The 15809-nt window shown below is 38.3% G+C and overlaps 1 protein-coding gene across 1 annotated transcript; it reads right to left on the bottom strand.

Moving 5' to 3' along the window:
• Positions 1 to 5325: 5325 nt before the first annotated feature.
• On the bottom strand, positions 5326 to 15598 carry tank (TRAF family member-associated NFKB activator). Its single transcript, XM_083777123.1, has 8 exons — positions 15441 to 15598; positions 13361 to 13502; positions 12667 to 12778; positions 12329 to 12429; positions 10495 to 10559; positions 10289 to 10407; positions 6542 to 6957; positions 5326 to 5835 (listed from the first exon to the last, which is right to left on the bottom strand). Exons 2-8 carry the CDS (start codon positions 13457 to 13459, stop codon positions 5653 to 5655), a joined length of 1095 nt encoding a protein of 364 aa, XP_083633249.1. The 5' UTR covers positions 13460 to 13502; positions 15441 to 15598; the 3' UTR covers positions 5326 to 5652.
• Between the last annotated feature and the right edge of the window lie 211 nt (positions 15599 to 15809).

Here is a 15809-nt window from a genome sequence, read left to right as displayed (position 1 = left end):
CAGGCATCCCTTTCAATTAGATTGAGGAGACCTTTCTTTTTTCATTCATTCATTAAGCATGGCTGGTGTGAGGATGTCCACCTTGCACATAGACAAAGGTGTTCGTGCATTTGCCGTTATAGCCACCAGCATCCCGGCCCCAGCGCAAGACCAGCAATACTTGAGGACTCTGAGGACAAGAACATTGGACCCACTGTGATTTTCACCGGGGACAAAGATATTCACACCCGTACAAGGTGTTGTTTGGAAGTCTGATAATCATGTGTGAAACTAGAGGGGTAGACTGGAGTGAGAGCCTTATTGGAAGGAGTAGATCTTGACATAAGCATCCAGGAAAGGACAGTGTTGTTATTTTGCATGTGTAAAACAATACGAATAAAACGGTGCGGGGGACACACATAATCTAGCATTGTGTGCATCTTACAGATAGATACCAGTCTTGTGTCTAATTGAAGCTACACATGACCATATGGGCAAGTGCAAAAATAGAATATCCAAGAAGTATATAAGGATTCTTGTAGCGCATGAAAAAAATCCAACAATTTCTAACATCACTGCCAATCTAATCAGTCAATGGCTGAAATATCCTATAATATCCACGGAGGACATAACACGATAACTACAATCTCTACATTAATTAACTGAGCGGCATATATAACAAAAACAAATTTCAATACGTGCTGCATTCCTAGACCTCATCATTATAGGATTAGAGGCTAAAAAACAAAGTGCATGAAAGTTGCTCCTCCTCTCCCTGCATCGGTGATGTTCAGAGGCAGCCTGTTATTGGAGGTGTTAATTGGCAAATTCAGTACAAGTCAAGAGCATGTTCCCTGTCGTCCTCGCCTAGCGAGGCTAGGTCATTAAACCGAGAATGGATTCTCTCATGCCGCCTTAACCCTTGAAGCACAAGTTATCTTATTTTTTCCCCCGCAAACATCCCCAAGCTCTGCCCCACCCCCACATGTATCACGATCGAAAAAACAACCTACACTGATCCATCAGAGAAACACTGACTTCATACGGAGGGCATTTTATCAGACAGGACTGTCAGCCATCAATTTGCTTGCCATTGGTACTTAAATGTCTTCCAAAAGTTCTGGAGTTTACAAACAATCAGAAGTTTCTAAGTTTCTCATCTCCCAATGGAAATATTGCAATCAATCAACATTATTGCAACTGAACAATGTGAGTGAGTTCCAAAACATTATTTAAATTACAGTGATCGCCAGAGCTCTTGTGCTCTGCGTAGGCTATCGACCGAGCACCTCTCGTCTGCCTGAAATGTGAGCCTCCTCTGGGGTTCTGGGTGCGATCTCACTACTGCCTCTGTCATCACTTGCTGTGACTGCCAAATCTCTGCTCCAGGAATCAGGGCTCTCAAACCAGCACTGAAACAAACATGCTATGGAAAGAGGTTGTTGTGAGACTTTGCACAGGCAGCAACGGTTTCAACACATTTAATCGAACACAAAGTCGGTCCTGCCACTTCTGCACAGAGAGCACGCGGATCCAAACGCATGGCATGACAACTGTGAGGTGATACTGTTGTAGTATACAACATGCTGTGTACTCATACAAGGTACTTGTACGTGAATATGCAATGTACTTGATATGTATTGTGTACTGCCTGGAGTGTAATAGACTGCTATTACACTCCAGGCAGTACACAATACATATCAAGTACATTGCATATTCACGTATAAGTACCTTGTATGAGTACACAGCATGTTGTATACTACAACAATACTCTCAGCTCACTGTGCTGCGAGAGCTGGCAGTCCCTTATGCCACGGTGACCAGCAGAGATGGATGAATATGTTTTGCCCCTAAGTTGTTAATTATGTACATGACATGATGTTAAGAGGACATTATGCAATTTCTATACGTAAGTAGTTACTGTAGTTACTTTTCCGTGGAAACAGTGTGATTAAAGAAAAAGCTGTTTAGAATTATGTGGAGTCTTCCTCCATTTCTATTGTCTAAAGTAGCATTATAATCAAATAATAATACCGTAAAAGACAATATCTTGTTTTAAGTTTAACTATAATGTAATCATCACAACTTAAGCAATGGAATTGTTGTTATTAGGGTATATGTTACTGTAGATTTGCAGTTACGTGAAATTTGTCCTCTGCACTTAACGCATCCTAAGTATTAGGAACGTTGCATTTGACTGAGAATGCCAACACAGGGTGTTGAGTCTAACTGAGTTAAATCAAAAAGAAAAAAATACAACGATGTTCTGTACTGAGAGCAGCCACTTAGTAAACTAATTGTTGGTGTATTTTGAAAAGATGCAATGGTACATCCTGTTGACAAATTAATTCAGATCAGTGTAAATACAATCTCCTAGTCCTATTGAACAAAATGTATAAGCTCTGCTTGTGATAAATATCAAGGCTATATACTGTATGGCATATTATGTATTGATCAGCAAAATAAACATGCATCTGCATTTTCTTTCCAGAGACATTATTATTGTCTGACAGACCTGCCATGTAATATAGAACATTGTAACTGGTGGACTATTATGACCACACGTGTTTGTCACATTTTCGATTGAATGCTCTTCCAGTAGAAGTCACAATGAAGGCAACAGCTTGATGAATACCAATCGGTGTCAATTAGTATAGTTTATGACGGATTAGAGACCAGCTTGACAAAGGAGAAAGTACACAAATGCACTATTTCTCTGAAGCAAATAGAATTTGTCTTTGCTGTTTGTACAAAAAAAGAAAAATGCAATAAATATATATATATTTTTTGTGTGCTCTTTACCTTCTTTTTGGCAAATGACAGAGTTCCAATTATCATATTCAACTTTTTGGCAAATTTGTTAGCAACCTTATCACATTCATTACTCAAATTTAGTTTTTCAGCTGTTTCATAGTGTATTGTCATTTCATTATTGCAATAGCAATCAAAAAAGTTGAATAAGTAAATGAAAGGAAAATAAAAAGCCTCAATCACCACACCATTATATTTTGTTTAAAAGACATAATCAGTAATGTTGGCCATCACATAGATCAGCTTCTTGACTATAGGGACAAATAAGATCTGTAAAGCCTGATTTATACTCTGTCATGCGACTGCATATAAATTAGGCATAAGAGCACAAATATGTCAGTTTCCTTCCCTTGTTTAGAGAAGACTGTGGTCTCCAGAAACCAACGACTTCCCATACTGCCCCTGAACTCTCTGCAGCACCGACTGGTGGTGCAGTACTACTGCTGATTAGCATGCAATAATGATGGTGAGCCGGGCTCCATTGTTCCAACACCTCCCTTCTCCTCTCCTCCGCAATCTGTCACCATTCAGCGGACTAGAGCTGCCTCAAATGCTGCTCTCCACAAATGAGATGGATAATTAGTTGCCCCACACGAATACTGCACTCTTCTCACCCCTGATTGCTTTCACCTTTTTGCTCCTGGCAATTTTGACACCTTGTAATCAGCCTGCTGCTGCTCCATTTCAATCCATATCCTTCTCCCCCCCCCATCTTTAATTTTTATTTTATTTTTCTCAGTCCATTTCGTAACATTCCTACCACTTCCAACAAAACTCTGAAATAAGATGTCCCTAGCTTCAAGCTAAAATATGGCAACAACTCCTCAGCTCTAACCACATTCAACCTGGCATCGCTATTTTTCAAAACACACAATACAAGTTCATAAGGCAAGCTTGTAGATCAGCTATTTTTAAGTATAAAATAGTATAAAACAAAAGTTGTTAAAGTGGCCTTTTCTGGCCTGCTTGCATTTCTTTACTAAGAAGTGAGCAAAGAATTATCTTAAAAATGGATGAGAAAAAAAAAAGAAAAAAACACAGGCCTAGCTGTCAGTGCGACTTTCCTTTTCCAAATAACAAGGAATGACAACATAATTATGTGCAAGCAGCTGTTCATGATCCCAGAGAGAAAAGCATGCAGGCTGCACAATGTTCAACTTCACATATTAATCATTAGGGATAGTTTTTGTTTTGTGTTATCAAGATTCAGAATAAATTCTCCCCCTTAATGTACACAATGTCATGTGAGATGTGGAATTCTGGCATTTGTTTATCCAAAATAAACATGCATTATGCTTAACATTGAAATTGACAATATTCAGCTTTGTCGGCACAGAGAACAAGATGTTTATTTTTATTTTATTTTTCCAATCTTTTGCCATCCTCATCATATGTTGTGATACGATTCGGTGCAATAATAAAGACACTTGCTAATTCCTCTTTTTTTTAAGTTTAAAGTTATTTTTGGAATACAGAAAACCGATGCAATTTAACTGCTCAGTTGAACAGATCAATGCAATTTAAATTTGATAAATTGTAGTTGAATATCGGAAATACCCAATAATGCCCAACGCGTGCAAAACAGAAGAGAGGAGAAAAAAAGCATAGCCTGTTTGCAGTCTTCACACCAGCTCATCTACTCAGCACAAGTGTTACCAGCCCATAGCTAAGGGGCTGCAAGGTCCTCTCTGCACAGCAATGTGTTTCGATACACATATTGTCCCTATGTCCTTAACACATCATCACACAAGATAGTGAAAATCATTGCAATTGTTTGCAAAGCTGTGAATAAATATTGCAGAAGTCAAAAGCTGTTGCTAATACTCAGAAAACTAAGGCTTGGACAAATAAAAGAGACGGATGCTACGGAGTATCGCTATCACACACTGAGCGCATAGACTATAGTCAGCTTTTAAAGAATTTCTGGACAAACGTGCAGAAACATGTGAATATGTGAACATATGGCATAATAACTTTTAAATGTATTTAATTAAATGGGATTCTTTTCATCTCTGTGCTAAGAATGCCATACAGATGATCCAAATTAGAATACAAAAATAGTCTACAGCTTGGTATTCTACCGGTGCAAATTCTGGTGATTTGTTACTAATCAGCATGTGTAAAACATGTTAGAATGCCACCAACTTCTATTCTAAAAAATAAAAAAATAATTTGTACAACTTCACCGTGTGTAAAATATATCTACTGAATTATGTTGAGATCAACAAAAAGAGAAGGTAATATAATATACTGTATATATCCCATCTCAACAATAATATATAAATTATATAAATCACAAAACTTACATTTCCAAAGTGAGCTCATTCTCCTGTAGAACTCAGATTGAAGATCTCCCTGGAACATAATGCATTAATATATTTTGAGTCCTTAAGAATTAGAATTCAAAAATCTTCGATTAAAACAAAATTATCATACAAACTGCTTTTTTGTTGTTGTTATTGTTGTTGTATATGACATAGGTGAATATAACAAATAAGTACATCCATGGGTGAATATAACAAAAAAGTACATTCGTGACAAGAATAAATGATTTTTTTATTACACTTACACTATTACATATTTAACATACTGCGGATAATCACTTTAGAGTACAATCTCAGAAATATGTAAAAACAAAATAAAAAAATAAAGGTCAGGAAAGTGTACCATTCAACAGTTAGAAATTAAATAAATTGATTGACAGTGGTTTCAAGTCTTATTGTAAAAAGGCAGTGTCGTTTGAAAACCAGTACAGCGCATGTACTTCATGGCGGACAACAAAGGCATGAATAAACCATGAATATACAGTAAATATTAGGAGGCACCGTTGCATCGGCCAGCCAGTGAGTGTCTCCTTCAGTGTCAATTGCTGGCTTCACTCTTTTGAGAAAAATGGGAATAGAGATGGCTGTTCATGGACTCCTGAGGAACCACCGCGTGGCAGAAAGCACATTTGTCACGGCTGCTGCTCTGCGCGATCTCCAGCTCCGTCCCCATGTCAGCTGGCTGCGCCCCAGCCTCACACAGCTCAGGGCTCCAGAGAGGCTGTAGAAGGGGAACGCAAAACACACAATGTGCTTTATCATTTATACATTTAACAATACTTACACTCACCTACTGAAGAGTATGCCGGACCACTTGGCCTTTAAATTAAAGTATCTGTTGCTTTAAGGAATACATACAAGATGTGTCCTCTGTGAACCCACTTCATGCACAAAAATATTCAACAGTGAAGGCACAGAGACTCATTCTCAAGTGATTAATTATCTTACCATTTATCACTTTCTAGAGACTGGCTAATGAGTTCATCCAACCTATGAAACTTCTAACACACGTAACTTCTATAATTATATAACCCAAGAAAGGTACTGTACATTTGGGTTTTTTTTAATATTTTTTTTTAATTTTAAATAAACAACTTTAGTAAGAAAAATGTTTAAACACATTAGCCCTAAAACACGCACACACGCGTGCACACGCAATTATTTCATAAATATTTCAACACTGTAGTGAACTTCCTTCTGGTTGCTTACTCTGCAGCAGATACACCATACTATAACCAGAGTTCCCATAATGCATTAGCAAAATCATCAGCTTAATTTAACAGAAGCATTTTGAATGAAGCCTAGGGAGTTTTTCCTTCTTTTTCTTTCCATTTTTATCACACTCTCATTCTCATCCATTAGGGAAGACCATTCAGAAACGGACAATTTGCTACTACATTTCTCAGACCGTCTCCTGCGATTCTCACCTGTTGGGGTCCCCGTACACTCTCTTGGGAAAGCGAGGTGGGGGATGAAGTGGAGCAGGAGGAGGGCGACACAGGGTATGCGAAAGGCATAACCAGGTCTGCAGGCATTTCCTCGGTCACCGTGGCGGCAGCAGGCACCCCGTCAAGAGGCCGTTTCATGAGCACGGAAAGACCAACGTGTTTTTCTGGAGCACTATTTAGAAACTCGTACTCACTGTCCGCGGAGGGGGGAAACCTGACACTAAGTTTTGTAAGAGAGTCAACCAAGTCCCTGTCTTCAGGACTGGCGCCCCGGGACGCCAGGGATGTGGGTGGGTGCGGGATGTCCACTGCTGACCTCAGGGCAGAAGGAAAGGGCCTCTCCGCTTGCTCCACTGTACCGTCCGTGCACTGGATAGGCATGGAAAAACGCTGATCTATCAAATGGCAGGGGGAGAAAAAAACATGGTGTGTTTGTGATTAGATAAAAAAAACACTGACACTGACATTCCATGATCTTTGGAAAATTGTCATGAGGGCATTCACACTTTTAAATGTATTTTTCACAACTTATTGAGGAATTTTAATGTTGATCTCATAATACTTGAATATATTTTCACTTAATTATACAACTGGTAAAGAGAGCGAATATCCTGCATTAATCAGTGGAATAATTAAATGGTGTTTATCTGCTCATTCTATTTTCATACAGGTAGCTTTGCCAATGGTTCAAGAGCGCAATCAGTCATAAATGTATGGTTCTGGTTAAATGTTTCAAGTTTTTATTTAAATGCAGTTCAAGTGAGTAACCTGAAATTGTAAAAATAAAATCAGGTAACAAGTAATTAACATTAACAACTAAAACATATTCAGCAGCAATTAAAGTAAATTAAGCCTTGGAAAATGATGCAAACAATTCTTTATAGTGTGTTGCACATGTGTTATTACAATCTCTGAAACAAAATATGGCAATATATATGTTGCTTGAAATAGGAAGGAGAAGTCGCACAGATCATATAGTCACAATGCAAAACCTTTTATTAAGTTACCAACGTTTCGGCAAACAAAATGGCTTCTTCAGGGTATTGGTATACCCTGAAGAAGTTTGCCGAAACGTTGGTAACCTAATAAAAAGGTTTTTTTGCATCGTGACTACGAGCTGTGCGACCTCTCCTTCCTATTTCAAGTTTGTCTCCCGTGGTCAGCACCTCCCTACTATTTGTGTGCACTCCTACCTTCTTTGTTTGCTTTAATATATGTTGCTATCATAATGGCAAGAAGAAGGCAATTAATAAATTAAGACAGAACAGCAAAACCCTTAAAGGAGTAGTTCACCTAAAAGATACAAATTACACACCCCATGAAGGCTTGAATTCATGGAGGTTTTGTCGCATTTCTAAGCCAATAATAATTTGATTACCGACGGAAAGATGTTAATGTCTCTGGTAGGAGACTCTGCAAGTCTCGTACTGGAGAGTGGAGACGACTTTTGGGGTTGAACTACTCCTTTAAAAAGGTGTATAGGAATTTCCTTTAGAGAAATTGCAAAGAAAACCAATTGTCGCTGAGTTATCACTGGAGGTAATTTTGACAAGAGGTCTGGCAGACCCAAAGCCACAACAGATTCACAAGACAAGATTCTGGATTCCACAGCTTGTATGATACATTCAAGCACAGTGTAACACTGGTAAATCTCACTGGTAAAATATTCATTGCATGTTTAACAGGTCAAGTGGCAGTAAAAACGCCATTACTATGTATACGTATGTATATGTATGTTTATGACATGTATATATTGTATTCATATCAGAAATGTTTGTTAGAATTGATTGTGATGTTGTTTATGTCGTCTTCATAGTGCGGTATGGTCATCAGCCATGTTATTTTTTCTTTTTCTTTTATGGTTATGTTTTGTCTCCTTTTTTTTAAGTCTCTTGTTTTGTTTGTTTGTTTGTATGTTTTTGCTATTTTTTCAATATGTTAATTACTGGATATACATTCTTGAAATGCCTGTAAGTTTTCTTTTTTTTCATCATTTCATCATTGCTATGATGGAAAAATAAGAAAAAGAGCCTTGCCTGGTCCAGGAAGCCCTACCAGTAGACTACTGAAGACTAGAAGGTCTTAGGAACCCATTAATCAAAATGTATTAGACATCTTCAGTTCATGAGGGTGGGGGAGGGCTTTTTGTATACAATTGCGGAGGTGAAAATATGGTTTCTCAGTGTGTAATATAAACATTCAAACTTGGAGGAGGAAGCATGATGGTCTGGAAGCCATAGTTGGCGACTTGCACAGAGTGACTCTCTGGCATCCTGAATCAAAGTGGCTTTTAACTACAGTGTTTTGCAGCGCCATGCAATACCCCCTGGTCCACGTCTATAGGTTTTCAACCGGTGATCCACCGACCCCTAGTGGTCTGCAGAGGTATTGCAGGTGGTCCCTGGCCATGCATTTGGAAAATATATTTTTCTTTTGTTTCTTGTTTGCATGAAAATTATAATATTTTGAGAGAGCATTTGGGCTGTCCTGTTTTATCCAAGGAGAAAATACTTTGATGCATTCAAATGTGGCTGTATCCAACAGAAATGTTGTGCTTCTTGCCAAATGATATCCCTGCTCTTTACTGGTAATAACTAGATTTGATTTTGTCCATCTCATGAATGTAGCCCGTTATAGCGTGATTAGTGAGTAACAAGGTAGAACATTAACCCATGGAATGGTGCATGAACCCCCAGGACCATTGTGTCAGGTGGGTCTATGAATATGATGGGCACACCCAACACAATAGTGGTGGTCCCCAGGTTGCTCTTAGTCAGGATGGTGGTCCCTGGGTCAAAATCAGTTGAAAACCCCTGGTCTAGTTGGTCAGTGGTTCAACCTACGCAATGACCCCAAAAAGACCTCCAGGCTATGATAAAATGTCCATGGTAGAAAAGAACAAGTCAGTAGGCCTCAAATCATGGAATGGCTATTATATTATTATATAGCAGTCTCCAGGTGAAACCCCATGAAGCTGGTTTGGTGAAAGTAAAGCAACCTAGAAGTGCAACAAATTTGTGTGAACTTCTGCTACAGTACCCAAGAAAAACTATCTGCACATACTGTTATATTGAATGCGCAAAAGATGGCTTAAGTACCTGAGTAGTTGAGTCAGAACATTTAATTACATTTAGTTTAAAGAAAACAATTTCTGGATTTATTGTTCATCTCCAAATGTGTATTTGTTCTATGAGTAGGCTATAGTGAGACATTATACTGTGTACATTTCAACAAAAAATTGAAAGATGTGTTCTTTAGATCGGTAGTGTGTGTGTGTGTGTGTGTGTATATATATACAAGGAAGGAACACGTTATTCCGACCAGTTCCTTTCCCCTCCATCAGGCACCCCAGCTGGCCAGGGGGAGGTAGTTTAGAGACCAGGATTACTGCATGTTTTTTGTGAGGGTACTTACTCTAGGGGACACGGAGAGAACATGCAAACTCCACACAGAAAGGCCCTTTCACCAACCCCACCTAGGGTATGGGCACTGATAACGCGGAGGAGGGAACATGCCCCCAGCGCCTGAATCGAACCCAGGACCTTCTAGCTGTGAGGCGACAGCACTACAGACTGTGCCACCGTGCCATTATTTTCATTTTCAACCGTTATGACACATCTGAAGCTCAACTCAACATATTTTCTCTTAGAATAATTACATTTAAAAAATAACTGGATTCGGACTCAGGTCTTGTGCAACTGGCAGAAAAATAAACTTTAACATTACCATTTGATGTATCGTTTCCCCCATGAATTCTTTTCAAGTGGTCTTTTTGTCTTCTTGTTAAAGACCGTATCTGCTGGAATTTCCCTTGAATTGCTTCAAATACCTCAAGCATATCTTTACTGAGAAACAAAGAAAGAAGAATGAGGGGAAAAAGAAGCTGTAATATATATAAGCATGACTGGAGGCTGCACTTAAATGTGACATACTTGTCAATACTGCTGTTTACTGGTAATTTATTTGGAGCAACCACAGCAGTTTCTGTATTCTCCGTCTGAAAAAACAGACATATTACATTCAGAGACTCAAAGAGGACTGACTTAAAACTACATTCAAATTCAGATTACTCACAAGTGCAATAAAGTGTTGGCTGCAGTGCACACTCATTCAAAACGACTGATTTCCACAAAATAATATTTTTACAATACAATAAAGCTGACGCTCAGCTGTTGAAACATGACGCCTACAGTGGCATTATCCTCTAGCACCATCTGTTGATGTAACACAGAACTTACTCTTGGCCACTGAATAATTCTAGTGAGAATGTTCTATTACAGAAGCATCTTCCTTCTGTTATCATGTGTTCACTTCAATCATTAGACAAGTGAAGGTGTACAGGGAACATTTTGTAACACTTGCAATGCATCCTATGTCTAAAATGCATTATAACCATACTTATAAGGCATTATAATCACAGTATAACTGTAGTTATAAGAACTCATAACACATTATAAAGCATATTGTATCTTATAAGGTCAAGCATTATAATATTTCATAATTGCTGCTGGACACCCATATAACATTTTCTTCCATAGTTGTAATACATTAAAATAATATAATATTATGATAAAATAATCATCTAATAGTGGTTGAGTTTTGCTGCCAAAGGTGAAAAATAAAAATAAAAAACACATTGATCCTTGTGACATGCAGCACTGAATCTTTGACAAGTGTGAATAAGGTTTAAGATCACAGAGACACAAGGAGGAGCAGGTTTGACTTTGAAGCATCTGAGAGATTTTTAAGTTAAAGAACCGTACCAATAAATGTCATTGTCAACATCTGCAACATAGTTTACAAAAATCAAAACTACTTTTTTTGTTGTTGCATTTTGGTCTAATGTTACAGAATGCACCAGAAAATGTTTTTTGTCAATGTTATCTGTAACTCACTGTATCATTCAAGCTACATGTCAAGATCAAAATGCAGGGAACAATTGCAGGCGGATTGATACATCAATGACTGTAATACAATAATTTTAGATAAAATAAACAAATCATCGTACATCATCATGATGTAACATGTCGATTTGCTTGTCCACATGACGTAAATTATCCATTCATTGTCAATGGGAATTTGTGTAAGACGAAGATCTACACTAATATAGCAGGGGCTAGCGCCCCTCAAAAATATACACTGCACGTATGTGCCCCAATCTCTGCTAATGCCTAGAAGTCTTAATTAGACTGGTATGGTCCTTTAATAATGCAACCTTAAACAGCGATTAATCAAACATAAAGCAGGAATGATGTCTGACAGCCATCCAAAAAAGTGCAGTATTCCTATGTTTAACAAAAACAGTACATTATTGAACACAGTAGCTCTGTGTTCAATAATGTACTGTTTTTGTTAAACATAGGAATAGCTGCACGGTCGGCAAGGATACAATTATTTGTGGGACATTACATTTTGGTAATTAATGTGCATGTGTGTACGTGAACAAGCATGGTATTATGACCAATTATGACCAATATCCGATTATTTGCCAATACCGATACTGACCGATTCCAATATTACACGGATCGTGCTGCCTTCAAACATTAGAAATACACGAAACAAAAGCGACAGAGCCATTGACGGTCACATTATTATTGTGACAGTCATATTATCAATATCTGTGAAAATAATCTGGATTATTTTTAGACCGATCCGATACAAATATGGCATTTTTATGGCCAATATGGCCGATTTCAATATGCTACTACACTACAGATTATATTTGTGCATCACTAATTAATAATTATACTACAAAGTTAAACATACCAGTACTTTCCTAAAAGGGCCAGGGCAATCAAGCAGATGGTTGGAAGGAAACAAAGTCTCTTCTTCCCGTTTTCTTGAAGCTGGTTCACATTTCATTTCTCCTTTGAATTCAAGGAGAGTGTAAATTAACCAACAATCACATAAGGTCCCAAGACAACACATGCTATAAACATTTATCACCCAGAATCCACAAAGTACTGCATTTAAGATTATGTCAGGACAGGATGCCCTCACTATTATGGATCAATATGTACAGTACACCGACAGTTTATACCCTCAGAGCTAAATTCATTTTCAGACAATTTCACTTTGTGAAACAGTTCATCTGTATCACTAACCTGAATGCTGCTTTGTTGCTGACATCAAACGAGTTTCAAGATTTGAAATCATCTCCTGTTGTTCCTCTATCTGCCTCTGAAGCAATTGAGTGTATCGCTCATAATATTCAGTCTGTAAAGATTAGACTTCAGTAACATTTCATGCACAGTGTGTACACTACAGGATCTAAGCATGGCCATAGCTACCAGGTCTAGGAACAGGAAGTACAAATGTCATATTTATTACATAATAATTCCCTGGCACTGGCAGGTAATGATTATGTTTGTTGCTGTTTATTAAAAAAAAACATTTCCTGAAAATATGACTGATGATGACAAAAACAATTAAATTGGGAAATGAACAACTGGGGCTCTATTTCTACTGGTTGGAGTCTGGTTGCTTTGAAAATAGCTGTATATATATGTGTGATGATTGCTTTTTTTGCATAGAAGTGTAGCCTACAGTACATTTGTACATTTGAAAATGGAGGACCCTGATGTAAACAAGTCTTAGTGCTTTTTCTGGTTTTATCCTTTCGTATTTATCCTTTGTATTGACCTGTACTTTCGTTGATTGAATCAATCAATCAATCTACAAGCTCACACACATGCATTGTGATACAATGCTTTGTGGAGGAATTAAGGAACACAGTGCTAATGTAATTAATATAGGCCTACACAAGTACACATATATACAAATATGTATTTGTTTTACCACTTGCTGTAGTTCCTTTTTGGCATTGTCTTTCTCAATGGAGGCCTGGCGATAAGCTTCAAAAGCTTTATTGAGCTGATCACCCATGTTCCTCTCCATGCCTTGTGTTCCACAATCATTACTGATGCAGCAGACATGAGCCCTGTACGTGTGACACGACAAAACAAAACAGTGTTATTACCAGTGTTACTACCTCAAGGAGGGCTTGGCAATAAATATATATTAATATTATGATTTTGTACTATATGACATAAGTGTTGTTTTTCCTTATTTTATAATTAAAAATGTTTTTATTATTTTGTTTCGTTTATATAGGCCTACCATTTATGTGATACAGACATTCAAATATTTAGTTGAGTTGTTACTGTAGGGCTTCAATTAACCTTCTCTACTGCCTGCTGAATAACTGTTATTTTTACTTGTGCATTATTGTTATTGCAGAATGAAATACTGTATATACAGTATTTGTTCAAAATTGTGATTGACTGTGTACATTTTTTTTAAAGAGTTTTTAGATGCAACGTTCAAGTTCAAGGTTCAAGGTTCAAGGTCTTTATTAATGTCCCAGAAGGGCAATTAGGTTACAGCAAAAGTAGTGGTTTTAAAACATACAAACAATACAATGCAAGTGAAGTTCCATACACGTTTTCTTGGGGGGCTTATTGTACAGACAACTTATTGCACTCTGGTGTAACAATGAATGTACAGGTGGACTGGAGCAACAAAAAATGTTTGACAGTGTGTGTCCATTTAGAAGTAACAACAATGTAGGTGATTCTATATATTTCATTTCAAGTGGTCTAGCCTATATATTTTTAAGCTTTGAGAATGGTAGCTCCAATCGGAACCTCTCCCTCCTCTGTACAGTTCCGAGCAGAGGGAGAGGTTCCAAATGGGAAACTTGTCACACTGTATTCTCAAAGGTGCTTTGGGGCGGCTGTGGAGGACAGGACACTGATGTGAATATTCAGGTGCTACGTTGGCAAAACATGACAAACATACATTGCTGTTGTTCGTGAATAATTGCTTCATCCCAACTCTCTACTGTACAGTTGGATTGCTGTCACAGGTAGGCTATTCAGACCAGATTCAGACACGCCAATGCAAGTGCACCAGCGCCACCATGTTGCAACAACCGTAGCTAGACAGTAGACTAGTCTACTTACTAGGTAGCCCCTCTCGGAACCCTCCATGAAGCTTTTCTGAAATGTTGATGTCGCTTTGTGTAGGGTGTCTGTTCATATTTATATTTTCGTATGGGAATTTTGGAACGCGGACATAAATATGCTCACTAACATCGTATCTGCGCCGTTTGACGGCCTGTTTTCCTTTGAGGGCTTCTGAAATCGTGAACTATAAGTACCTATACAAACTGCTGCGAATATCTCCTGTGGCGCGGAAGCCGTTAAGTATTTTTAATCTTTGTTTGACCGATTTGGTCGCTTTATTTCTTCTTGTTTGTTTACCGTTTATTGTACCGCCTCCCGGTGTGCGGTTGGCTTGTGCGGCTACGTCCCTGCCTCTGATCTGCTCTGTCATAGCTATAGCGCCACTAGCTAGCCAGATAGGCGGTACAATGAGGTGTCAATAAACAAGGAAGGAAGAGAAGAAAGCGACCAAATCGGTCAAACAAAGCGCCACAGGAGATATTCGCAGCGGCATGTATAGGTACTTATAGTTCACAGATTCAGAAGCCCTCACACGAAAAAAAAAAGTCGTCAAAGAGCGCACAGGCCGTAAACACGGTGTTTATGTTTTATTATGTCCGCGTACCAGGTGGCAGGATACTGCTGGAACAGGACCCCATGGTCTGTGTCGTCAAAAATGTCAGACTCAGAAACTTCAGTACCATTGGGTTCTGCTTGGAGGGCTACTTACTAGGCTATACATGGGCTGCAAAAGTTTATTTTCAACAATGTACCGAACCACGTATATGCCCACATTTCTAGTACTTACCCAAAACGACTCGATACAGTTCCGTGACATTTTTTTAAGTGTGAACACTAAAAAAGGTGACGGTAGCCCATTCAAGAGCATATCGGAATACTTCTATAACAATACAAAGCGAGTATCTCCTTACCTTCATTCGAATAACGTCAAAATATTGCTTGATAGCACGACATCTTCTCATTCTTCAAACTGCCAACAAAGTTACGAAACACAGGGGAGGATTATGGTGTGTTTCGTACAAATGTACATTTTACAGTCCTGTTGAGTTTGGGAACTTCCCTCGGGGAATCCCCCCGTTCTGTAGACTTCCGCCTTATGCGATCTGACCAATCAGCTTTTAGATTGAGAGTTCGCATTGGGTGGCTGAGGGTTCTTCTTTCTGCCTACACGTCTGTAGTATTAAAACAAGTTCCAAATTCCAATATTTTAGAGGTTGTGCTGCACTTCTGCTTGTGCAATATTGGATATTAAAATGATTGACATTTTCCCCTGTATTCAA

The sequence above is a fragment of the Protomyctophum parallelum genome (assembly GCF_964188405.1).
Source record: "Protomyctophum parallelum genome assembly, chromosome: 11".
Classification (NCBI taxonomy): domain Eukaryota; kingdom Metazoa; phylum Chordata; class Actinopteri; order Myctophiformes; family Myctophidae; genus Protomyctophum; species Protomyctophum parallelum.
The sequence above is the reverse complement of the archived record's forward strand: the minus strand, read 5'-3'. Positions and strand labels throughout refer to the sequence as shown.

Coding starts and splice junctions, on each gene's coding strand:
- tank (XM_083777123.1), bottom strand. CDS start 13,459: ATGGAGAGGAACATGGGTGATCAGCTCAATAAAGCTTTTGAAGCTTAT. Junction 12,430..12,666: donor AGCAACAAAGCAGCATTCAG/GTTAGTGATACA, acceptor TTGAATTCAAAG/GAGAAATGAAATGTGAACCA. Junction 5,836..6,541: donor GTGTACGGGGACCCCAACAG/GTGAGAATCGCA, acceptor CCCCTTCTACAG/CCTCTCTGGAGCCCTGAGCT.